Source organism: Budorcas taxicolor, chromosome 19 (assembly GCF_023091745.1).
Source record: "Budorcas taxicolor isolate Tak-1 chromosome 19, Takin1.1, whole genome shotgun sequence".
Lineage (NCBI taxonomy): Eukaryota > Metazoa > Chordata > Mammalia > Artiodactyla > Bovidae > Budorcas > Budorcas taxicolor.
Window position 1 is genome coordinate 36,602,110 of NC_068928.1, and position 24,792 is coordinate 36,626,901.

At 49.7% G+C, this 24,792-nt stretch overlaps 1 protein-coding gene across 1 annotated transcript in view; it reads left to right on the top strand.

Moving 5' to 3' along the window:
- The window catches only part of FAM117A (family with sequence similarity 117 member A), a 42,244-nt gene extending 19,859 nt beyond the window's left edge, over nt 1-22,385 (top strand). Inside the window, exons 2-8 of the mRNA XM_052658402.1 lie at nt 4,696-4,865; nt 13,177-13,272; nt 15,205-15,315; nt 15,700-15,834; nt 16,961-17,162; nt 18,312-18,462; nt 21,290-22,385. Coding sequence (XP_052514362.1) covers nt 4,696-4,865; nt 13,177-13,272; nt 15,205-15,315; nt 15,700-15,834; nt 16,961-17,162; nt 18,312-18,462; nt 21,290-21,590 — 1,166 coding nt within the window. The 3' untranslated portion in view covers nt 21,591-22,385. The remainder of the gene's footprint in view (nt 1-4,695; nt 4,866-13,176; nt 13,273-15,204; nt 15,316-15,699; nt 15,835-16,960; nt 17,163-18,311; nt 18,463-21,289) is intronic.
- The last annotated feature ends 2,407 nt before the right edge of the window (nt 22,386-24,792 follow it).

Consider the following 24,792-nt stretch of genomic DNA (forward strand, 5'->3'; position numbering starts at 1 on the left):
TCTTTGTCGTGTAATCTTGTAAACTTGCCCTCCAGAACCCCTGCCTCATCCGTGGACTCTTGAGAGACAGTTTGAGAGAACCACAGGATAGCATCTTTTTGTCTGGCCAGGATGCTAGCATGGGTCAGAAGCTCCCAGAAATATCCAGATTGCCATCTTCTGATCTTAAACCAAGGATAGAAAAACAAGTGGTTGAAATGCCAGTGTAGGAGATGCAGTTGGGACTTGAGCCTAGCATGCCTGTCACTAACTTACTGAGCAACAGGTGCAGGGAAGAAAGGAAAGTCATTGGGCCTCCCTGAGCCTCAGAGGAAGGGGACAAGCGACTCTGGGGGATTTACTCACAGGGAGCAGGGTGAGTATGCATATGCAAGGCAGACATTCTTGGAATCCAGGTGTAATTAGAGCAGGCTCACCCTTATAGTAACAGGTTTTTGATTTTGTGCAAATACTTAATGCATCTGCCAGTGTTCAGCCCTATGCTGTAGATGCTGTGTGGGGTTCAAAGATAAATTAGACACAGCCATTGGCCACTGGTTATTTATTATCTGGGAGTTACAAATACTTGTCATCCGAGAGAGGCTGCAAAGTACTAGAAGAGGACACAGCAAGGGCTTCCCTGGGGGTCCAGCAGTTAAGATTCTGTGCTTCCACTGCAGGGGGCATGAGTTGAATCTGGACAGGGAATTAAGATTCTGATGCTGCACAGAGCACCTAGACAGAAAAGAAAAGAGGAAGAGTATAGAGTACTGAGGAAAATCAGAAAATCTGAGACATTCCTTCCAGGGGACCCAGGAGGCTCCGTCAAGGTGGAGACGGTTAGGGTGGCCCTGATGGGTGGGTCAGATTTTAGCCCTGATCCACGTGTGCAAAACCTCAGAGGAGGTCAGGCCCAAGTCGTGGATGGGAAATGGTGTGCAGTAGTTTGTCTGGGACATAAGATACCTTGAAGAGTAGTGATGTGTAAAGAAAAGGTAAGTGGGACCAGAACACGAGGCTTTTGAGTACCATCTTTGAAAGAAAGCCTTTGAAGAGTTTTAAGAGTGTGAAGGTCATTTGAAATGATGTGTTGAGATCAGTGTATATTGGTTTGGAAAGGTGTTTATAAGGTGAAAACACTGCAAAATAATATGTACAGTATAATCCCATTTTTATTTTGAAATATATGCATACACACACTGCACAGAAGGCAAGGCCCCCAAGGATGTATATCTCATAGTATTATCAATGAAGCTGAGCGCCAAAGAATTGATGCTGGTGTTAGAGAAGACTCTTGAGAGTCTTGGACTGCAAGGAGATCCAACCCAGTCCATCCTAAAGGAGATCAGTCCTGAGTGTTCATTAGAAGGATTGATGCTGAAGCTGAAACTCCAATACTTTGGCCACCTGATGCATTTGAAAAGACCCTGATGCTGGGAAAGATTGAAAGCAGGAGAAGGGGCCGACAGAGGATGAGATGGTTGGATGGCATCACTGACTCAATGGGCATGAGATTGGGTAAACTCTGGGAGTTGGTGATGGACAGGGAGGCCTGGCATGCTACGGTTCATGGGGTCACAAAGAGTCAGACACGACTGAGCAACTGAACTGAACTGAACTGAATTGATCTCTGGGTGTTGAGATGTGAAGCTTTTTTCTTGTTTATTTACATATTTCTTTGCACTACTTTTTTTTTTTTTTTTTAATGTATCTTTTGTTTGTGCCATGTGACTTCCATAATCTTAGTTCCCTGAGAACCTGGGCTCACAGCAGTGAAAACATGGAGTCCTAACCACCGGACCACCAAGGAAGTTCCCACATTTTTAGGTCCTTTTTAATTTGTTTTAAATGAGCACATATATGATGGCTGAGGGAAATGATCTAGAACTATAGGAACTAGACAAAAGGAATTAGATAAAAACTGAGACTAAAAGTTATCCATGCCATAATATTTATGAAATTCAAATTGAGGGGAACCTCTCAAACATCTAATAATATGAGAGTGGCTAAGCAAACTACTGTATATCAACTTGGTAAAATGTTGTTCAGTTGCTAAGTTGTGTCCAACTCTTTGTGACCCCATGGTTTGTAGCATACCAGGCTTCCCTGTCCTTCGCTGTCTCCTGGAGTTTGCTCAGATTCATGTCCATTGAGTTGGTGATGATATCTAACCATCTCATCATCTACTGCCCCCTTCTCCTGCCCTCAGTCTTTCCCAGATTGAGGGAAAGATCATCAAGGTCTTTTCCAGTGAGTTGCCTCTTCACATCAGGTTGCCAAAATATTGGAGCTTCAGCTTCAGCATCAGTCCTTCCAATGAATATTCAGGGTTGATTTCCTGGTTTGATCTCCTTGCAGTCCAAGGGACTCTCAAGTCTTCTCTAGGACCACAGTTTGAAGGCATCAATTCTTTGATGCTCAGGCTTCTTTATGGTCCAACTCTCACATCCATACATGACTATGAGAAATACAAGGCTATTAGAAAAACTATAGCTTTGACTACACAGACCTTTGTTGGCAAAGTGGTGTCTTTACTTTTTTAATACATTGTATTAAAAATGACAGATATGTGGATTGTTCATGCTTGAAAATGAGTATGTGAAATGGGTAGAACAAAGAAGAATATCATTAATACATTTCCTATTGATTACTATGTCATGTGATACATTTCATACAGTAAAATGTGTGTAAATATTGAAATGGATTTGGAGAATGTAGATAGTATTACTAGTGTTTCTCTTTTTTCTATTGTGGTGAAACAGACATAGGGGCTTCCCATGTGGTTCAGTGGTAAAGAATGCACCTGCCAAAGCAGAAGACTCAAGACACGCGGGATCGATCCTGGGTCAAGAACATCCCCTGGAGAAGGAAACTGCAACCCACTGCAGTATTCTTGCCTGGAAAAATCCCATGGACAGAGGAGCCTGGTGGGCTACAGTCCATGGGGTCACAGAGTCGCACACACACGACACATAAGATTTCCCATTTAACCATTTTAAGTTTATGATTCAGGGGCATTAAGCGCACTCACAGTGTTGTGTGATGATCACCACTGTCCATTTCCAGAACATTTTCATCGCCCCAAGCAGAAACTGGTGCATGCCTGCCAAGTTGCTTCAAGCACGTCCAACTCTTTGTAACCCTGTGGACTGTAGCCACCAGGCTTCTCTGTTTATGGGATTCTCCAGGCAAGAATACTGGAGTGGGCTGCCATGCCCTCTTCCAGGGGATCTTCCCAGTCCAGGATTTGAACCAGTGTCTCTTAATGTCCCCTATATTGGCAGGCAGGTTCTTCACCACCAGCACCACCTGGGAGCAGAAACTCTGTGCCCGTTAAATAATAATACTCCATTCCCTTCTCCTGATGAGCCCCAGGGAATCTGTTCTGTTTTCTGTCTCTATGAATTTGCCTATCCTAGGTACCTCATTTAAATGGAATCGTGTAATATTTGTTCTTTTGTGTTGGGCTTTTTTTTTCACATAGCATAATGTTTTAAAGTTTCATTCATGGTATAGCAGGTATCAGAACCTCATTCCTTTCTGAGACTCTCTTGTATGTTTGGAACACATTGTGTTTATCCTTTCATCTGTCAGTGAACACTTGGCTGTTTCTACCTCTTGGCTGTTGTGAATAGTGCTGCTATGAACGTGGGTGTACAAATATCTCTTTGAGACCCGCCTTTCAATTCTTTTATATATATACCTAGAAGTGGAATTACTGGATTGTATGGTAATTCTTTATTTAACTTTTTGAGTAACTGCCAACCTGTTAGGGTCTTCTTAATATAAAGCTCTTCAAGTTTATTTATATCTACAGTCTCCAGTTTCCTTTGCTGTGATTAGTACACACATGAATTATCAAGAGATTAATACAGATATGAAAGCATTTTGCTTTGTTTAAAGGGAAGAATTTTATAGAGCTTAAGGCCGTAGTGTGTTTTGAATGTGGTTGTGGAAGACATGGTCAACTCAGATAACTGAAAGTTACAGATGATTCTACAACTCTTAGATTTTATCAACAGTTTCAACTTTTACCTTCTCCCAGAAAGATTTAATCAAGGAAAAAATAAAATGAGTGGACTTATAAGTGGTTTATTTTTGTTCTGTTTAGCCAGGGGTCAGAGACAGAGGAGAGAACCAGAAGACTGAGATATTCTCCTGGAGCCTGGATAGATGAAAGTAGTTACATCATTCTGTCTGTCTCAGTCACCTAGGTTCCCCAGAGCTAATGGTCTTGAAGGAAGTAGGAAATGTCCTTCAGTTAAGTGGGTTGAATTTGTGCATAGGAGCCCTGCAATCAGAGCTGCAGGGAAGAAGAAGGCAGGAAACAAAAGATGAAGGAAAACTTGGTTTTTGTCCACTTCCAGCATCCAGTTGTTTTTTTATTGATGTGAGACCTCTCTCGGGAAACTCAGTGTGGAAACCTGGAGTTCACAGTTCATAGTCCATTAGGAACAGGAGAAAGAGGATGTATATAAAGTAACCCCTCATCCAGAGGGACATGGTGTAGATTGTTTCCAGTGACAAAGACCAGCTGGTTAAGTCAGGAGGGCTTTGGTCAAGCTGTATGTGCTTTCCCGGGCTGCTTCGGGTTCCTGTAGGAGGGAAGTGAGTGAAGGTGCAGCAGTTCAGCCAGGTTTCCTAAAAGAGAGACAGCTGATGACCACGCCTGCGCCCATGCTGACCTCGAGGTGTGCGGGCTGTGCTCTCTTCCAGCCAGCGTCCCATGCAATGTGGGCCCAGAAAAACCAGGGTGGAGGCCTCAGCCACCCCAGGTCCGACGTACATTCTCCTTGGACACCATCCTCAGCTCCTACCTTCTGGGCCAGTGGCCACGAGATGCTGATGGGGCCTTCACCTGCTGTACCAATGACAAGGCCACCCAGGTAACGAAGCTCTCTCTAATGGGGTGAGGGGTAAGGATGGGGTGGTGGGGTGCCTGAGAAGGTCTTGGGTCTACTTGTCAACCCTCAATCATGTACGTGATTTGTCCTCGGTTTCGGCTATACACATTCACTATACATGAAAAGCTATATACATATAGCTTTTCATCATCTCGTGTTTACCAGCTTAGTTCTCTTTGTAAATTTACCTGAAAATGAGCTTGCATTCCACCTGTTGGGAGAGAGAAGGCAAACCATTTGTCTTTGAGTATTCATGTGTGGATATACAAGAGTTTACTTTGGAATTTATTCTAGATTTTAATAAATGAGGTTTACCTTGCTAAAACAAGCCAATATTCAGCTGAGTGTGCATTCCCCAGACAACTGAAAGAGGTCGCCAAAATATGTGTTGAGCCAGGATGTATCCCACTAGGGCAGCAGGAGTGGGGAGTTCTCAGATAACGGAGAGTCGCTCCTTAGTCAGCAGCCCTGTCTGGGGTTTTAGGGGCCCCATTTGAGTCCTGTGGAGCCCAGGTCCCCTCTTCAGGGTTTTTCTTTTCATGAAGAAACCTAAACTTAGAAGGAATCTCCACAATCATCCGGTTCGTTGGTCAGTTTTTGAATAAAGTAGTATTAGCCTGAGCAAGAAGTTGTCTCACATGTGAAATTATACAAAGATATTTCTTCATCTGACTGAGGACTTTGACATTCTCAGCAGTTAAGTTTTGAAGAATCAAACCTTCTCCCCTTGATGCAGTTTAAGCCCATTCCTGTTTGACTTCAGGACAAATGGGTTGTTCTCAGGAAAGAGGAAACAGGGCGGGGAGAACACAGGCTCAGAGGCGAGGCAGCCCGCATCCTGGGGGATGCTGGGCCAGCCGCTGTTCCTTTGCAGTCACTGCAGTGTGCCCGTCCCGCCTGATCGGAGGTGGGGTGCTGGCCAAGTGGAGAAGGCTTTTGTGTGCTCACTTCCCCTGTCCTCCTCTGTTGAGCACATCTCATCAGTCCCTTTTATTTATTTTTTAAATGAGATCCATTTTCCAATGTTATTAGTGAATGTTTGAATGCTCAGTGCTGTTCTTGGCGTGTCAGAGTGAAGAACAAGGAAATGAGAACAAGGTTTGGCCTTGGTGAGTCTGGATGCCAGTTCCATGAAGGCCAGTAAACCAGGAGCCAAGGGATGAGATGGGGCCAAGTGTCTGGCACAGTTTACAGGAGGGACATTCTCACAGGAATACGCCACCTTGGAGCAAAAAAAGTTTGCATTTAAAATCGATGGCCCTTTTTAGATCTAGGAACAGACTGTAAAGCGTGCTCTGGGTAGCAGACCAAATAGGCCTACTTCCTGGGAGCCCTGGACACTGTCGTTCCCTGTGTCCCCTGAAAAGGGCAAGTAGTATAGGTTATGATTGCCCGTCACAGGCCTGGAGCACACATCCCTTTCTCTTTTGAGAGAATGGTTAGTCCAAGTAACATGTCTAGTCATGGAGGGCTTCCTGGAGGAGCAGGACTTGAGGTTGCTTCAGATGTGCTCATGATTACACCCGTTTCATCAGACAGCAGGCTTCCACACACCCCACCTATCCCTGAATCCCCATCTCTGTCATTTCCTGCTCTCCGCCTTCTAGGAAGCCTCCATCCCACTCCTCAGATGGCGTTCTCTTTGTCAACTCAGAGCAGGGTTGGCCTCAGATGTTCCCTGGCCAGATTTAGAGGCATGGGCTCTAGGCTGTGTGTTTTTGCTCAGGCTCCAGCTGCAGGCCAGATCTTTTATATAACAAGTCTGGGCTTCTTGCCACAGCAAGACAGAGGTCAGCGATGCGCCTCCATGGGTCTGGCAAGGCTGAGCTCTGCAGCTTTCCTCTTTCCCTGGGATGGGCTCCAGCCCTCGAGGAACTCTTAGCAACCTGTCAATATTGTGGCTGCAGTGAGGAGGTGGGAGAATTCTGATCAACATAGGCATCCAAACCCAAGTATGTGCTCGGCCCGTCTTTCATTCCTGGCCTTCTGGGAATTTTCTGCTTCTAGGTTTTGGGCTCCATTCAAATTCCTGCTTAAGCACCCTGGCCTGGCACAAGCTACATTCTTCAACACTGGGGTTACACAAGGAACTGAAGCCTCTCCTGACATCTCCCAAAGTAACTGGTACTCCTCCCCTGTGGAGCACAGCTACATCACCTAGAAAGGACTGGAGATGGGGGAGAGGTTTTATGGGGGAGATACAAGGGGTGTAGTGAAGAGTGGAGGGAAGGTAGTAAGGCCAGATCTACCAAAGTTCTTGAAAGCCTTCAGTTCAGTTCAGTTCAGTCCGACTCTTTGCAGCCCCATGGACTGCAGCAGTTGCTAAACATAGATGACACCAGCACCTTCCCTTAATTCCTCTGTGCTCGAGGGGCGACAGCCTCCCCTTCCCCCTACCTCGTGCGCTCTGTCTTCTAGCCACACCAGTGTGGTACCTCCACCACATCGGGAAGGCCCTCGCTTCTGCTCTCTTAGTTGTGCCGCCGACCCCCGACTCCACCCCTCCTCATACACACCTCCATCCAGCCACCAGAGTGTGTGTTTGAAGACCTCATCACCCTGGCACTCCTGGGGCAGGACCTGCAATGAAGACAGCAGCCATAGTCATGGGGTAGGCCAAGCAGCTCAGCTCCCCTCTCCAAACCCCCGGAGCAGGCAAAAGCCCTATAAGTTTCACATGAGAACACACTGTCCTCAAGGCTTCTCCCAAGGCAGAAGATGGAGTTAAAGTTCTCAGTTCTCGAAGGTAGCAGGTTGCAAACAGTCCCAGTATTCTCTCCTTGGGCTTAGCAATGTTTTAAGCCCTTAGGAAAGCACAAAGGAAGCATGGGTGGTTCCCAGGCAACTTGTGGTCTGATGTAGAGAGCTAGCTTACCCAGATATTTGGGGCAAGTGAGGAAGAGAGGTGGGTGGACCATATTTGGGAAATTGGTTCTTCTAAGGGGGTGTGAATGTGGTCATCCGGGAAGGAGGGCTTTGGAGCTGCTCATGTTCTGAGCCAGGGTGTGCACCAGGAGCAAGATGACCAGATCTCCCAGAGGTCAGCATGGTGGGTATAAGGAAGAACTTGGGTGCAGTGGGTGCCTGACACAGAAGGCACAATCAGTGAGGACTAGGAAGGCTCCTCTGTGGTGTCCCCATCATCTGGAGGTGTCTTAATGTCTCGGAAAACTGTGCCAGGATTGTCCGGGTCAGTCTGCCCTCCCCCAGGTCAGCTGGTCACTCAGAGCTGGCCACCAAGTGCCGTGGCCTGGGCCTGGGCGGGTAATGGCAGCACATTCTGGTGGTGGCGATCGCCCCCTCCCTTCATTCTGGGAGTCTTCTGAAGGGAGGAAGTGGTCTTACCACAGTGGGATGACTGTTGGAGCCACTGGTGGCTCATCCTGCAGACAGATGCAACCCTGGGTGCCTGTTCGCCTGGCCCCATCCTGCTCGTTCCTAGCCCTGTTTCCTCTTCAGGCTCCAGGTGATGTGGGGAAATGCCCTGATGATAGACCTTTTTTCTCCCTTTAGGTCTGAGTTACCTTTTGGGGAAAAAATTAGCTTAAGCCCTTGACTAGCAGGGCAGAGGTGGCAGGCTTTATTTAGAAAGCCTGTTTTTTCTCTTTGTTTTCCCTTTCTATGATTTTCCCAACCTCTGTGCTGTCCTTTTCTTTTCCCCAACACAGTGCCTCAGCATTTGGTGATGACACACAACTCAGTCTGCTCATCACGGGCCTTTTTTTGTGGTTGTGAGGGTCTGGGCACAATGCCTGTTTCCCAAACTGGTGAGCAGAACCAGTTGTTCAGTATACGGTTTGATGGCAGCTCAGAATATTTGAAAATGGGTCCATGATGGAAAATTTGAGGGTGGCAGACACTGTGGGACTAGAGAACTCTTAACTCTGCAGCTAGAGTTCTTGGTGCTGGCTGGCCGACCACCCTCAGAGCCCTCCCTGCCTCTTTTTCTGGCCAGAGTCCCAAATGGTGGCTTCCCTGCTGAATTTCAGCTCGCCATGTAGTTACTGAGCACCTATACTAGGCCAGGCACCATGCTGCTCTGCACATCCGCATAGTAGGTACACATGGGGTTATGTCCCCAGAGCCCAGCCAAGGTCACTGGAGAAAGCGAGGACCAGGACTCTTCCTGCCTCAGAATCTGGACAGAAGCTTAGTTGGCTGTGGGGCAAAGAAAGAGGTTCCAGTTTGGGGGGTTTTGGCTCCATCTCATCCCTGCCCTCTTGTTAGATCAGGCTGCTGTTTGGAAAGCTGTCCTCACCCTAACCCAGTTTTCCTACATGTTGCTCCGAGACTTCAGAGTCCCAGGCAAAGCTTCCTTGGTCTAACTCACATCAGTTTTGCATAATCCAAGCATCATCTGCATAGTTGGCTGATGCCACTCATGACCAGTGAGTAGCCCTGCTTCTCTCTCAGCTGCTCCCCAAGGCCAGGGTGTTAAAATAAATCTGTTCCAGTGTGTGAGTCCCTTTGACAAACACGACTGGCCTGCTGAGCTCAAGCTTTATCCTGCTTCCAGGAGACCATCTGGAACAGCTACTTACGGTGCTGTCACACAGCCTGGCTTGACCCCTGTTGTGCCATAAAGGGTCGCTCTTTGAAGAGTAGCCTTCCTTAGCCTTGACTTTTCTGTGCTCCAAGGAGACCCTGGACTAGATGCCTGGGCTGAGACCCAAGAGGAGGAGCCTGTCTACCCAGGAGCACTGGAAATAAGGCAAAGGCATGGTCCCTCTCTTGATGCTCCCAGTTCAGTTGGAGTGGCCAGTGCCCACACCGGTGCACATGCCTGCCTGAAGAATACTCCAGGTCAGTGTGTAAGCAGCTTCAAACCCAGGATAACCTACTGTATTAGGTTCCTGAGGCTGATGTAACAAATCACCTCAAACTTAGTGGCTTAAAATGATGAAAGTTTATTGTCATAGTTCTGAAAGTCAAAAGTCTGAATTCCATTCCACTGGGCCAAGATTGAGGTGTTGGCTGGGCTCTGCTCTCTCTGGAGCTCTCTGGGAGACCCATTCCTTGCATCTTCCAGCTTCTGGTGGCTGCCAGCATCCTTTGGCTTGTGGCCGCATCACTCCACTCTGCCTCCGTGGTCACATCTTCTTCTGTGAGTGTCTGTTTCCCTCTTACAACGACACTTCTAATGCATTAGGGCCCACCAGGATAAACTTCCCATCTCCAGAGCCTTAACTTAATTGCATCTGCAAACACTTTCCCATATAAGGTAACAGTAACAGGCCCCAGGGATTAGGACCTGATTTCCTTGGGGGGCCATTTTCAATCTGTCACGCCTACTGATGTCACCTACTACTTTGCCCCTTGCTCACTCTACCCCAGCCACACCGACCTCCTATCATTCACAAACCTGCCAGACTGGCTCCTGCTTCAGGACCTTGGACTAGCTGTTCCCTCCATGTGGGTCACTGTCACCTGTGATATCTATATGGCTCACTCCTCATCTCCTTCATGTTTTCATCAGATTCTCCCTTTTCAACGAGGACTTCCTTGACATTTAAAGTCATGTTCCCCAACCTGACATTCCTATCCTCTTTCTTTAAAAAAAAATTTTTTTTTATTTACCTTTGGCTGCACTGGGTCTTTGTTGCCACTCACGGGCTTTCTCTAATTGTGGCAAGTGGGGACAACTCTCTAGTTGTGATATTGCATGGGCTTTGACATCTCTTATGGAGCGCGGGGGCTCTAGGCACACAGGCTCAGTAGTTGTGGTACACTGGTTTATTTGCTCTGAGGCATGTGGGATCTTCCCAAACCTGGGAATCGAACCCATGTTCCCTGCATTGGCAGGTGGATTTTTAACCACTAGAGCCCCAGGGAAGTCCCTCCTATCTCCTGTCTTTGCTGTATTTTTCTCTTTTACCTATCACTGTTTAAACTGTGCCTCCAACTAGAATGTACCCTCAAAGGAGATGAGAATTTTTGTCATTTCATGTGTTGTTATATCCCCAGCACCTGGAATAGTACCTGATACACAGTTTGCCTTCAGTAACTCTTTGCTGAATGCACCTGTGATATGTGCCCTGAACCCACGTGATCAGAGAAGATGGAGAGGGTGGCAGCAGGCCACGTGAGGTGGACAGTTAAGAAGGGCTCCCTGATGGGAAGGCTGGAAAGAGCTGGTAGAGCATGCTTAGTTGGGGACGCCAGGCTTAGAGGTCAAGGGATAAGGAAAGACAAAGGAGATGGAGCTACATTTGTCTGTATGACAGAGAGCCCGGGGTGGAGGGTGAGATGGTGATGCCTGAGGCAAGGGGTGGCTGTTGAGGCAAAGCGATGGCCTTTAGTAGCACAGTTTACAGAGTAGGCACCAGTTGCCGGGAGATGCTGCTGAGCAGACTGAGGTGCGGTGGACTGAGAGAGGAGAGTCTCCCAGCTGCCGTGAGTTTTCACATCCCTTCTAGCCTCTAGCGCTGGCCTACACTTCTCCTTCCACCCCCTCACATACCTCAGAAGAAAGGCAGTTGAAAAGTTCTCAGGAGATGTTAGTAGACCCGAGGACAAGCCTGAAGGTGGCTGATTCACCGCCTTCTCACCACCCACCCGTGGGTGCAGTGTCTTCCCAGAGGAGGAGAAACGCGCAACACCTTAGCCTTTGTTGCCCCTCCTCTGCAGCCTCTGCCACCTTTCCAGGGACAGCAAGCTTGAGTGGAGCTCAGCTCTAATGAGCAGACCTAGTTATGTATCGGCTTGGCTTGGAGCCCTGGTGAGGAGGAACGTTTGTGCATCTGCCCAGCTCAGGGGCTATGGGAGAGGGGGCTTCTCTCTTTTCAGTATATGCAGTGGTGGGGATTTTCTGAGGCTATGTCCGCCAATACTCTGATGGACATTTGGAAGTAAGACCGGCTGCTTGGTTTCCCCTGTCAGAGCCAGCTCCACCTCCAGGCTTTGGGGTACAGCCTGATGTCACCCTTCTGCAGAAGAAGGGATGGTGGGGATGCATCTCTGGAGGGTCCCCCTTGTGCTAGTCTCAGGGAAAGGAGTCGGGACAGTCACCTCACCCTGGCTGTCTTGCACGGCCCAGCAGAGTTCCTGATGGGTGGGCAGCTGGGAGAAGGAAGAGGCAGGGAGGCTCGGCCCCCTGTGGCCCCTCTCCTGCAGCTGTCGTGCAGGGCAGCCTGCTCCCATAGCCCCACTCAGACTGCCCCCAATGAGCCCTTCTTAACAGCTGTTGGGTGGTGAGTTGTTAGGCTTTTTCCCTCTTATCCTCCCCCTTTTCTGTTTGCAACAACCTCTCGGGAGAGGTCAGCAGATCTGTTGGAGGAGACGGTTCCCAGGCCCTCATGGTTTTGGCAGCTTATGCAAAGACGTTAGAGAGGAACTGGTTCCACTGGAGCCTCCCCCTTGGGCCCTCCCTTGGAATGGAAGTAGGGATGCTGGCGGGGGAGATGACCATGTCCTCCTCTGCCTCATGCTTAGAGTCAACAGCTTCCCCCTTCCAGCAGGGGCTCAGGAAGTGGGTCTACAACTGCCCCTGCCTCCATCCTGGGTCCTCTGTCTTCTGCGCAGCGGGGGAGGAAGAATGGCGGATTGAGAGCCTGGTTCTCACAGTGGCAGAGCAGGGCCTAGGAGAAGGAGCTGCGATAAAGCCAAGAGAGGTCAGGCGTCTGAGCTGACTTCAGAATTCTGGCTCCTCACTTGGTGAAAATCCCTCCTGCCATGTATTCAGGGGGACACTGGGGCCCCCAACACTCTGTGGACAGGGAAATATCACAGAACAAGCTCGAGGCACTGCACTGCAAGAAGTCTCCTGCTTCAGTCCAGGATGGAGAGCAGGGCATCTATGTTGAGCTTTTTCCTGTCTTACCAATTAATGACTCCTTAATGGGGTCTCATCGGGTAATTTGTTTTCATTAGACTCACAGGAACCTGGGCCCATACTGGGCTCTTAGATGGGGAGGGAATTGGGGATGCCAGTGGTTCCCTGAACTCAAGCTCCTTTGGACCTGGTTGGGATAGAGAGGGACAAAACTGGTCCTCACTGCTGGGGAGAAGCACCTGGACTTTCTGGGGCTGTAATCCATGTGCAAAAGTCTTTAGAGAGTAAAGAGCAGGTTGTCCTCATTGGCTCATCAGGGACAGTTTCCTGGCGGACATGGGAAGAGGCAGTGCAGGTGGAGAAGCCTGAAAGAATAAGAGGGGCTGGCGGCATCCTGGGGGTCGACATGCAGGTGAGAGAAGACCGCCCAGAGCCACCGCCTCTGCCCTGAAAATGGTGTGTCTGCTTCCCCAGGGCTCATTTGAGGAGCTGAGCTGTCTCACTGGGTTTCTCTCCCTGCAGACCCCCCTATCCTGGCAAGAGCTTGAAGGCGAGTGGGCCATCTCCTGCACACACAAGCGCTCAGCATCCTGGGGCAGCACAGACCACCGGAAAGAGGTAACCGCCCCCTTCGATGCCCCGGCCAGGGTAGCTGCCTCTTGTCTCCCCCTAGCACCATCTGCTCCAAAGTGGACCCACGTTTTCAGTCTTACCCGCCTTGATCTAGCCTTTTCCTGATGAGTTGGCATCTTTGTAGCTGCCTCCCAGCCTCCTGGTGGCCTGGATTTATGAGCCTAGGCCCTCCTGTAGGCAGGGGCTTGGCCCGGACCTACTGCTGCCCTCCAGCAGACAAGCTCAGGGTTGGGGTGGCCATTGTTCTCACTTCACTTTGAGGTTGCATCCAGATAAGCAGTTCAGAGACCAGAGAGACAGAGAACGAGTTTTCTGGGAATTGGAAGCCTCCAACCTCACTACTTAACCACTCATCCAGCCTTATTTTTAAAAGCAGAGAAAAATAGTGAAAATAGTGATATGTTCCCAAACACTCCTTCCTGGCCCTCCCTCCCTCTCATGAGGGCCCTTGGGGTTTGAGGGTGAGGATAGAAAAAGCTATAGACTGGATTCCAAGGCTCCCAACCCAGGAGGACCAGCTTGCCAGGGGTCACCGTTTACAGGGCAGTAGCTTCTGCCCTCTTGGCTGCAAGAACAGAAAGGAGAATTGTTGTTATTCAGTCGCTTAGCCACGTCTGACTCTTTGCCACCCCATAGACTGCAGCACGCCAGGTTTCCCTGTCCTTCATATTCTCCCAGTAGGAGAATATGAAGTATTTAAGGCTAGTGGGAAATACAAAGTGTTTGCAATTTGTAATTATCAGAATATTTACATTAAGGATCAGTAGGTCCAGAATTACAAAGTGACTGGGATAACAGTCAGAGTTGCTGATGATGCTCCATAATTGTTACCGGATGTGAAGTTGGGACAAAAGCTGATGTTCCTTCTGGAGAGGCTGCTCCTTGCTGAGCACAGTCTCCTTTAAAATGGGGGTGGGGGGAGCTTCGCTGGTGGTCCAGTGGTTAAGAATCCTCCTTGCAATGCAAGGGACACTGGCTCCATCCCTGATCCAGGAAGATCCCCCATGCCCGCAGAGCAGCTCGGCCCATGTGCCACACTGAGCCAGCGCTCTAGAGCCTGAGAGCTGCAGCCACTGAGGCCCCTGTGTCTAGAGCCCGTCTCCGCAGCAAGAGGAAGCACTGCAGCAAGAAGCCCACACGCCACAGCAAGGAGCAGCCCCGGCTCAGGGGCCGCAGCGAGAAGAAGCCCTCGAGCAGCAGCGAAGACCCACCACAGCCCCTGCCCCCAAAACAATAATCATAATAAAACAGGGGGAAATCCTTCTATCCTTCCTGGTCCCAGGGCCTTTGAGATAGCTGTGAACGTACTTTGAGGAGTGAATGTAAAAACGGCATTTCTCATTTTTATTAACAGAGTAGTTTTCTGTGCCTTTGGAATCTGTGAAAGACAAAAATGGTTTCAGGGTTGTATATTTTTAATTTTTTCGAACCTGAGCCACCTGTGGAATACATGGTAATTCAAAACATCCAATAATCTGGTCATATATGGTGTCTAGCTTGCCCAGTGAGCATATCATCAATTTGAACACCGCTGAAGTATTTTGAGATGGAAGACTAACTTCCGTCTTCTTTTTATGTATTTGATGTATCCTGAGCTTTTTGGCAGGAGCCACCCCTGAGAGAGGGGCTTCCCAGGTGTCGCTAGTGGTAAAGCACCTGCCTGCCAATGGAGGAAATGTAAGCGATACTGGGTTTGATCCCTGGATTGGGAAGATCCCCTGGAGGAGGGCATGGCAACCCACTCCAGTATTCTTGCCTGGAGAGTCCCATGGACAGGGGAGCCTGGCGGGCTGCAGTGCACGGCTCGCACACTGTCAGACACTCCTGAAGCGACTTTGCACGCACACCTGGGAGGGAGGACCAATGCGCCTTTGCTTTGCTTCACCTGCCTGTCCTCTCCCCTCTACTGGCCACTAGATTACCAAGTTGAAGCAACAGCTGCAGAGGACGAAGCTGAGCCGCAGTGGGAAAGAGAAGGAGCGGGGCTCCCCACTCCAAGGGGACCATGCTGTGCGGGGAGCACGGAGGGTACGTCTGTCTCCCAGCCCTCTCCCTGCCCGTCCGCCGTGGTGGGCCCCCTGGTATGGGCAGGTCCTCTGAGCCCTTCCTCACCGCAGGGCCCGTGGCCTCATGGGTGCCGGGGAAGTTCTGAGGCAGCGTTGGAAAGGGCACATGCTGCGTGTCTCTGTCATCCCCACCCCCTGAACACTTGAGGGCGCGGTGCAGACTCTAAAAGCACACTCTGGGCCTCTGCCTTATAGAGAAAGCCCCACTGAATTGGTAACTGTCCCCAAACTCTCCTTTACCCACTTGGTTCTGCTGTGTAGACAAAACTGTTACCCGCTGGTCAGAACTGATACCTGGTTGGTGTCTGGAGGGGTTCAGTGATGGCCTTATCTGCCTCCTCCTCAGGCGTCCCCTCCCAGCTTCCCCGCAGGGTCCCCTGTCCTGAGACTCAGTCCCTGCCTGCACCGGAGCCTGGAAGGGCTCAACCAAGAGCTGGAGGAGGTGTTTGTGAAGGACCAGGGTGAAGAGGAGCTGCTGCGGGTGAGTGGGGGCCACACGCTAGGTGCACAGACAGTCACATCTTGCTGAGTCTGGACACAGGGAAGTGGAACTCGTGCTGTCTGGGGGTGCACAGGCTGTGCACCTGTCAACAGAGCAGTGTACCACCACCACCCCATGGGAGGAACACAAATGGAGTTTATCAGACTCAAATGGACTTGACCACAGGAACAGCAGAGCTGGGTGGGTGAAGCTGGGGAGGCTTTGGGGCAGTGAGTAGAAAGAGGAGTAGGGGTTGGCAGAGAGGAGGGCCCCTGGCTGGGAGGAGCAGACTAGGTGTCACTCTCCAGCCAAAGCACCAGCTCAATGCTCCCGGCACACTCGTCACTGTCAGCATCACCACCACCCAGCTGTGTCTCCATTCAAGCAGCCTCGGTGCCTGAGTTACCGCTTCCCTTTCCTCCATCGCTACCTGGTCACACGGGTTCATCCTTCATGCCCAGCTGCCTTTGTGCAGCCTTCTCCCCACCTCCACTCCCAGACGGATTATTTGCTCCCTTTTCTGCAGTCTCAGGCACATTTTTATACTGACACAGGAGAATTAGGGAATGCCAGTTGGGCAGTATTAATATAATTCTAATGGGCACACTCCTCAGTTTATGATTTACTTGCTGGTTGATTTTTAATGTGCATATATGTAGGATTTTACACATGCATACAAATTGGTGAACTGCTGATACAAGTACCATTGAATGTTAAAAAGGGAGTGTGTGTTTAACGCGTGATACTGAGCTGCCCGTTTTTACCGCAGGGGCCTGACAGTGTCCTGTTGGCTTCCTCCTTTTCATGCCCCCATGTGTTATTCACCTTTGTGTTCCCAGAGCCTGACACACGGGAGGCCCCTGCCCTCATGAGGCATACAGCCTAGTGGCAGCGACACATGGATGAAACCATAAAATTTGTGGTTGTAACGTGCTGTCCCTGAGGGAAAAGAACAAAGCGCTCTGATGGGGGTGGTTGGGAAAGTCAGGGAAGTGAAGAAATGGTGTCACCATGTCATGAAGAGAGGACAAGGACAGTGGTGAGGGGAGGATCCTAAGGGTCCCTGCAGCCCTGATGGCCCAAGGGGACAGGCCTGAGAGTCCCCATCCCCATTCTTCCTCGGCAGATCCTTGAAATCCCTGACGGGCACCGCGCCCCAGCTCCCTCCCAGAGCGGCAGCTGTGATCACCCCCTCCTCCTCCTGGAGCCTGGAAACCTTGCCAGCTCTCCCTCCATGCCCCTGGCATCCCCCCAGCCTTCTGGCCAGACCAGCCGTGAAGAGCACCGGGGTGCAGCCGAGGAGCTGGCATCTGTACCCAGCGACAAAGGTAAGCTGGGGAGGCCAAGGCCGCATGGCCCATGACAAGTATGGGGTCACCTCTGTGCCCTTTCCCAACTCATCAGCTTCTGGCTGGGTACTTCTACTTACTAACCAACTAGAACATCTTCATTCTGTATGTTATATTGATCCTTGATACAGATTCTGATTTATAATTTATATGAAGCTTTTGCACTTACAGTTTTATTTAATTCTCACTTGTAATCCAGAGAAGCAATCCCTCCCACCTCCATTTTTTGGCTGAGGTCTGGCTGTAATGGAGAACCCATGAGCCCATCAAGTGTTCACTGTACCCATAACCAGGCACGCATCTCAGGGCAGGTGTGAGTGCTATAAATAAAAAAATGACTCTTGCCCAGAGTCACACAGTCTGACCCAGATCAAACCCCAAGCTTTCTCACTCCAGATCTCCACTTTGTGCTTCCGCCCTGACTGGATCACTGAGAGGATGAAACACGAGTCCCTCTTTCCTGTATGAATGCTCCTAACATTCTAACATGCGGGCATTGTTGCCTGCATCACCTGACTTGATCTCATAGCAACCCCGTCAGGTAGGCCGGTCAAAGGCATGATCTGACAATACAGAGGTGAACAGAGCGTAGAATGATAAATGTGAGATAAACACAGATAAAGTCAATATTTGAAACCTCGGCCAAGTACATTTGCTGTGTGGAAAATGAGAGGAATCTTATCCCACAAGTGGGGTGAGTAAAGATTGCTTGTCTGAGTCAGTAGAAGAGCTCTTCCTGGAAGAAGGGATAGATTTTCAAGAGCGTGGAAAGGAAGAAGCTATGGTATGTTGGCAGGCAGGGTGGTGCAGTCTTGGAAGAAGGCAGAGACACAGACGTTAGGATTCTTTTCAGTCTGAGACTTGAAGTTCCAATCGCAGTCTACCTCCGGGGCATATGGAATTGGTATTAGACCAGACTTTCCCCTCAATTCAACTGTGTTTTTTTTACCCTGTATGACAGAAGCTATAATTTTGTAAGCTGCCTCAAAGATGTCTCAAGGTAGAGCGTAGACAAACAACCTGGATTAACATAACCACTGCCACCCACGGTGCCATGTCTCCCAGTCCCACCTGGGAGAGCTGAGACTCCCTTTGGTGCCGCTCGACTCAGCCTTACTGTGTGTGCAGCTTCCTCTCCAGGCCACCCCACCTTCCTTGAAGATGGCAGCCCATCTCCAGTCCTTGCTTTTGCCGCCTCCCCTCGGCCCAATCACAGCTATGTCTTCAAACGGGAGCCCCCAGAAGGCTGTGAGAGAGTACGGGTGTTTGAAGAGGCCACGTGAGTACCTCAGCCAGTGGGTGGGGGTCTGGGCGTGCGAGGGAGGGACAGAGATGTTGGCTGAGCCCTGTGGTGCCCCACCAGTTAGGCCCCTCTTCAGGCTCGGACTCCCTCTTGTCAGGAGACACTGTCAGCCATAGACAATCAGTACTGCAGTTTTTCCATGATCAAACTTGTTGACATTACCTCCTCTGAGCACCTAAATCTGTGCTTATCATGATCTCCATAGAAACCTGCTCTCTGCCCACATGCCAGCCACAAGCGCAGCAGGAGCTGGAGAGGAAAGAGATCTGAAACTTAAACCCTTTGTTTCTTCTGTTTTTTTTCCATCTCCAAGGAAGGTGTGAGAATTTGTTAGACCATAATGAGAGAGAGAGAGAACTTATTAGTACTTCTCTTCAGGCAGAGCTTAGAAGTGTCTCACGGCCACCGGCGCGGCCGGGGGAGCCTAAACAGCTTTCATACTGCCTCTGAGTCAAATCTTCACCCTGCAGCCGCAGTGGTTCAAGTGTCACGAACTTCCCGACAGAAATTTCCAGTCCTTGCAAGTAAGGACTATGGAATATCCCCAAACCAGCCTGGACAGTTCAGTAGTCATTCTTAAATTGATATCTTTACTACAGTTCCCTCCCATTAGCAGAGAGAATCCAGAGCCAAAGCTTTCCAAATGCCCATGGCCCTGCTTAGCAGGAGCTGGGAAGAGAGCGCATCACATTCCCACTATCACTGTAATGTTCCTTGGGGCCATTTCACAGTGGAAGCTATGGTTTCAACTGCAGTCAGGAACTTGAGTTATGGTGTATGAGTGGAGATTTAGCTAGGACAGGGCTTGGGGGCTTGATGGCTCTATCTGTATCCCAGATAAGGGACAGGATGACCCTTGGTAGTAGCAGGAGGTACATACATAGCCAGAGGGAGTTATGGGGGAAACTGTGGGCACTAGGGGTTTGCTCGCATCATCACTGTTGCCATTTCTCCTAGAATCCTCGGTCCTCTGGGGTAGGTGAGAGGGAAAAGGCCAGATCTTGTAGCTGAAGCAGACTCTAGACCCTGTCTCCTTCCCCAATGCATGGTATAGTTGAGTAGTTATAGCCTGGAATTGCTTGTGACAATTAGGCTGCTGCTTGACTTTATTCTTTTGTAGGCTCTTAAGGCCAAAAGAGGGTTAAAGCCATCTCATCCAGCTTCCTGCCCCTGTCTTAACTCTTTTAAGCGAGGTGGTGAGCCATCAGTTACTTTCTAAGATATCCTGCGACAGAAATTCTCAACTCATTGGTGTCTCTTCATTACATGAACTTTCCTGCTGGGAGGTTCTTCTGTTTATTCCTTCTTCTTTCATATTTTCCTCTTCCTGGCTGCCTAGCTGGTAAGGTGGCCTGGATTTCCCGGGGAGGGAATGAAGCTGTTCAGGGTCATGCTGGTTGTCATGCCCTTTGAGTGTTACTTGGTCTTCCCTCGGTCACCCTCCTGTGTGCCTGCTTACGTCGAGGGCATGCCCTCTCCTGCCCATCCCCTACCTCTTCCTAAAGTGGGATTCTTGTAAGTCCTTCTCAGTCAGGGGACACCTTGCCACTGCGGAGTTCTCTGGGACCCCAGGCTTCCAAACACACCCTGCACATGGGCCCTCACTTCCTTCCACCTTTCCTCCCACCTCCCACGCTGGGCCAACATCTGCCCTCCTCCACATGCCTTGCTCTTCTTCCTGGGTTTGGAATGGTTAGAATTTAAATTAAATGGTACTGTAATTAAAATGGTAATCAGTTTATCAAGCTGTGCACTGAGTTCATTTTCTGTCTGTATATGTTATACTTCAAGAAAAAGTTAGGCAATGCGAAGCTCTCGCACAGGGCTCAACTGTGTTCTCCGTGTTTGTGTTCTTGCCTGGAATCCTCACAACCAGCAGCTTCTTGGGGCTCTTCACCCTTGAAGCATGGCCAGACATTCTTTCGGGGCAAAGAACCTTTTTTTAATCGTATGGATTCCTTACTCTAGAACTCTCCGACCTGACCTGTCTTAATCCTTCTGTTTCCCCTACGCGATCGGCAGAGTAGGGAATTCTTTCCATGTTCGGTGAGGCAGGTTAGGCCAAGAGCACATGGTAAGTTAGAACCTAGATCTCCTGGTAAGGTCTAGCTGCTGTCCTTTCCTTTCAGCAAGGGTTTTTGAAAATCATACCTTTAAAATCTTTTCAGTCTGCTCAAGAATTAGATTCTCAAGGCCAGGAGAGTTCAGCGAGTGGTCATTTTCCTCTGAGGGACGTTTGGCAGTGTCGAGAGGCAGTTTCGGTTGTTACACATGCGGCAGTCGCGCTGCTGGCATGCAGTGGGTGGAGGCCAGGGATGCTGCCAAACATCCCACGCCGCACAGGATAGTTCCCCGCAGGCAAGAGGTCTCCAGCTCCAAATGCCAATAATGGGGAGGCTGAGAATCTCAGCTTTAGGCTATAACAAGTCTAAGAAACTCACTTTGCTAGGATCTCTGCTTTCAGGCAAGAGGTCTGCCCCCCAAAACACTGTTCACTGATAAAAATCTCTCAAATTAAAAGGTCTCTCAGTCTCTTCTTCTAGAATCACAGTCAGGAAGTTCTCCTTCCTGTCTAGCTTTAATCCCTTCTGTTTTTAGCTAAAGTAGATTTCCGGTTGTTTAGCCCTGTTTCTAAAACATGGAGAGCTGAGGGGCCTACACACTGGTTGTTGCTCAGTAGCCTGTCGTTTTTTTGGTCAAGCTACCAACCTGTTGGAACAGAGACCCAGCTCCCCGACACTGTGACGCCTCTCATCCCTTCTCACTGGCTATTTGTGTTTGTGTTTCTGTCTCCATCCTCCAGGTCCCCAGGTCCTGACCTGGCCTTCCTGACTTCCTGTCCTGACAAGAACAAAGTCCATTTCAACCCAACCGGCTCGGCCTTCTGCCCCGTCAGCTTGATGAAGCCCCTCTTCCCCAGCATGGGCTTCATCTTCCGTAACTGCCCCTCAAGCCCGGGATCCCCCCTTCCCCCTGCCAGCTCCAGGCCACCGCCTCGGAAGGATCCAGAGGCCTCCAAGGCCTCCTCACTGCCCTTTGAGCCGTGGCAGCGCACCCCACCATCAGAAGAGCCTGTGCTTTTCCAGAGCTCCCTGGTGGTCTGAGGGAGCTTTACCTCCACTTTACCATGGAGACCAGTGCCTTGGTGGCAGGACCCTCCCTAGCTCCCCTGAGGTGGGGGATGAAGGAGCCCTTCCCTCTCGGCCTTTGAGCACTTTCATTTATCGTGTCAAAGCCCTGGGTCCTCTTTCTGATGAACACTGGCCCCTTCAAATGTGAGGGGACCTGCTTTGTCCACTAATAGCTGGGCAGCTCACAAGTCACACCTGTGTTCTTGCCACCTCTCTCACTTGGTGGAAAACTCACCCAGAAGGTCTTGGGTCTCCCACTCCTGGGTATGAGTCCAAAGGGCTGTGTACGGGACCCTTGTCTTTATCATGGAGTGAGCTGGCCATGGTTGAAGGAGAGGAGACACCACAGATTTCCCTCCCTCTCCTTCAGACATAGACAAGGAGACCCAAACAGATACCCCATCTTCTCAGTCCCATCCGCATGCCACCTTCTCACTGGAGGAGCTGACCAAAGCAGCCTGAAAGGGGCATGACACTTGACCAATCCAGCTGCTGGCAGAGGGGGAACCAGGCGTTTTCCCAAGTGGCGTTTTCATCTCGCTTTCACCCTAAGGTTGTCTTAAGTAGCAGCCCAGCCTGCCCAGCCCCAGGTGGGTCATGGGCGAGAGGGAGAGCTGGCATTCCTCTGGGTGGCAAGTGGCGACTCTCCACCCTCCACCTGCCCCAGGACTGGGTTGGATTAGGAAAATGCCTATTTTTCTTGTATCGATGTAGAAACTCTATTTTCTCCCAAAGACACTATTTTTGCAGCTGTTTGAAGTTTGTATATTTTCCGTACTGCAGAGCTTACACAAAATTGAAGAAGAATGTTAATGTTCAAGTTTTATTATCCTGTGTTTAGAAGGTTTTTTTTTTTTTTTTTTTTTTTTTTTTTTTCAGATCTTGGTGTTAATAGACCAAATAAATAAGTATTCCCAGCAGCTCGAGATTCTGTTAAATATTTTGGGGGTGAGGGAGCAGGATGGAGATTGAGGGTATCATTAATCACTTCATCCTTGTCTTCAAGAGGAGTCTTTACTTAACACAAGATGTTGGGTGGATGGGTCCAAAGTCTGTGTCCTCAGGACAGCAGACTTGCCATGGACATATAAACAGTGCAGCCAGAGAAGGGATGTCCTGAATGAAGAGTGCAGTGGATGAGGGGTGAAGGAGTTAGTGGGGGAAGTCATCCTTTCTTGGGTGAGTCTGGGAAAACACCCTAACAGGATTTTACCTGGGAAATGAGGGTGACCAAGGGGAAACGGTTTGGCAATTTACAAGACAAGGGAATGGCATTCAGATTGAATCTCTGGGCACAGTTTTAGTGAAGCTTTAGCTCCTTCTGAGTGTTCTTTTCACATGAGTGAGCACCCACAACACAGATAGTAGAAGAAACTGTTCTGGTCCTTTTGCAGCCTATCAGCTTTATAGTGCCCCACCTGTAAGAGCTTTGTGGGGGAAATGAGAATAACCAACCCACAATTCTGTTAGTGATTTGCAATTTACAAAGCATTTTCACAAAAGACATTATCCCCATTGTATGGGTAAAAAGTTGACTACCTTAAGGGCAGTCATAATAACTACAATTGCATCTATCTCATAAAACCTCAAAACAAACCAGGCTATCCCAACTACCATGAATTAGCTAGGTAGGCAACAGATACACTATAAAATGCTTTACCTAAAAGGTCACTGAAATATCATAAACCATCTGATGTGGAAAATCCCACTGTACTAATGAGGGAAGGACAAATGGGAGCTAGGATTGGGAACCAGATCATTTGATTCCAGCGCCCATTCTTCTAACCACAGTACTCTCCCAGTCGTTATATTTCCATTAATTTCAACTGAGGAAACGACTCAGAGGTCAAATGAATTGTTTGAAGTCCCAGATAGGAAAAAGGCAAAGCTGGGACTGGAACCCTAGTTCGGTGCCCTGGAATCATCAGCTAATTCAGTAGAGGAAGCCACTGGGCAAGAGAGCAAAAGTGTGGGGGTCCCCCTCCCCAATTAATATAAAGAAGACAGAGCTGGGGACAGACCCTACTTCTACTTCTTGCCCCTCCCCTGAAAGACGTTTGGCCTACCCCCAAAGTCTTAGTGAGTCAGGCCCAGAGGGATGGGTGTGGTGCTGCCCCGAGTTTCCTTCCTTTGCCTGAGGCTGTGCCAGAGGAGTAGGCTGCTGGAAGGGGAGAAGGAGCCTCTACCCAGAGAGTAGCCGGAGTCCAATGACTACTGTGGGGCTTGAGGCTGGTAGTGCCAAGCCCTGGGGTTAGTCCACCCTTAGCTCCTGGTGTCATTAGGTGGGGCCCAATAAAGAGTTTATTAATGCAGGAGGGTTTGCTCCCTTGGTGAGTTATAAGACCCTGAAGAAAATCCACTTCAGCAAGCTTCCATTTCCATCTCCAGATGTGAGGAAATAAGATCAGAGTTGAGAACAAGTCATGGCTAATAAATACCTTAAACTTACACAGCACACTTTTACAGTTTATAAAACACTTTCACCAAGCTCAGCTCATTTGATCCTCAACAGTCAAGAGGTGACAAAGTGGCTATCACTAATTCCTATGGACTATATATATAGATTAGGAAAACTGTAGCTCGGCATTTAGGTGACACGCACAGGTTACCCTGCCTTCAAGTGACAGAGCTGAGACAAGAGCCCTGCCGCCCTTGGGAGCCTTGTGATGTGCTCTAGGAGGAGGATGGCTCGCCAAAGACAGGTCTTCTGGTAAAGAGGGTAGAGTCGGGGACACTGGGGGCCCGCTAGGGGGCGCTAAGGATACACTGACAGTTTCCGGGAGTTAGGACCCAGCAGAAGCCTGACAGCCGACCGGGAAAAAGGCTATTCGATTTGCTCGGCCGGCGTACTCCTCCTTCCCACCCACCTGTCTGTCTTTGCACAGCGTAGCCAATTGGTTACCTCCACATCCTTATACGTCATCATTCCACGTCCGCGTATCGCCTAGGCCATCCCGTCGCGCTCCGGGTCGCAGTTGTCCTCGGAGTTGCCTGATCGGAAAGTCTCGAGGGCGAGGGGTTGCCCTCGATTCAGCTGGCTCCCCTGGCCATCAGGGACGAGGCCAAGGCCCCAGGGTGGGTCTCCTTTCCTTGGAAGCGGGTTCTGGGTTTTGAGGAGTTTTCCCCTCGGTGCTCCTGAGCTGGCAGTTCCAGCGGTGGCTGCTGGGGCCCTCCT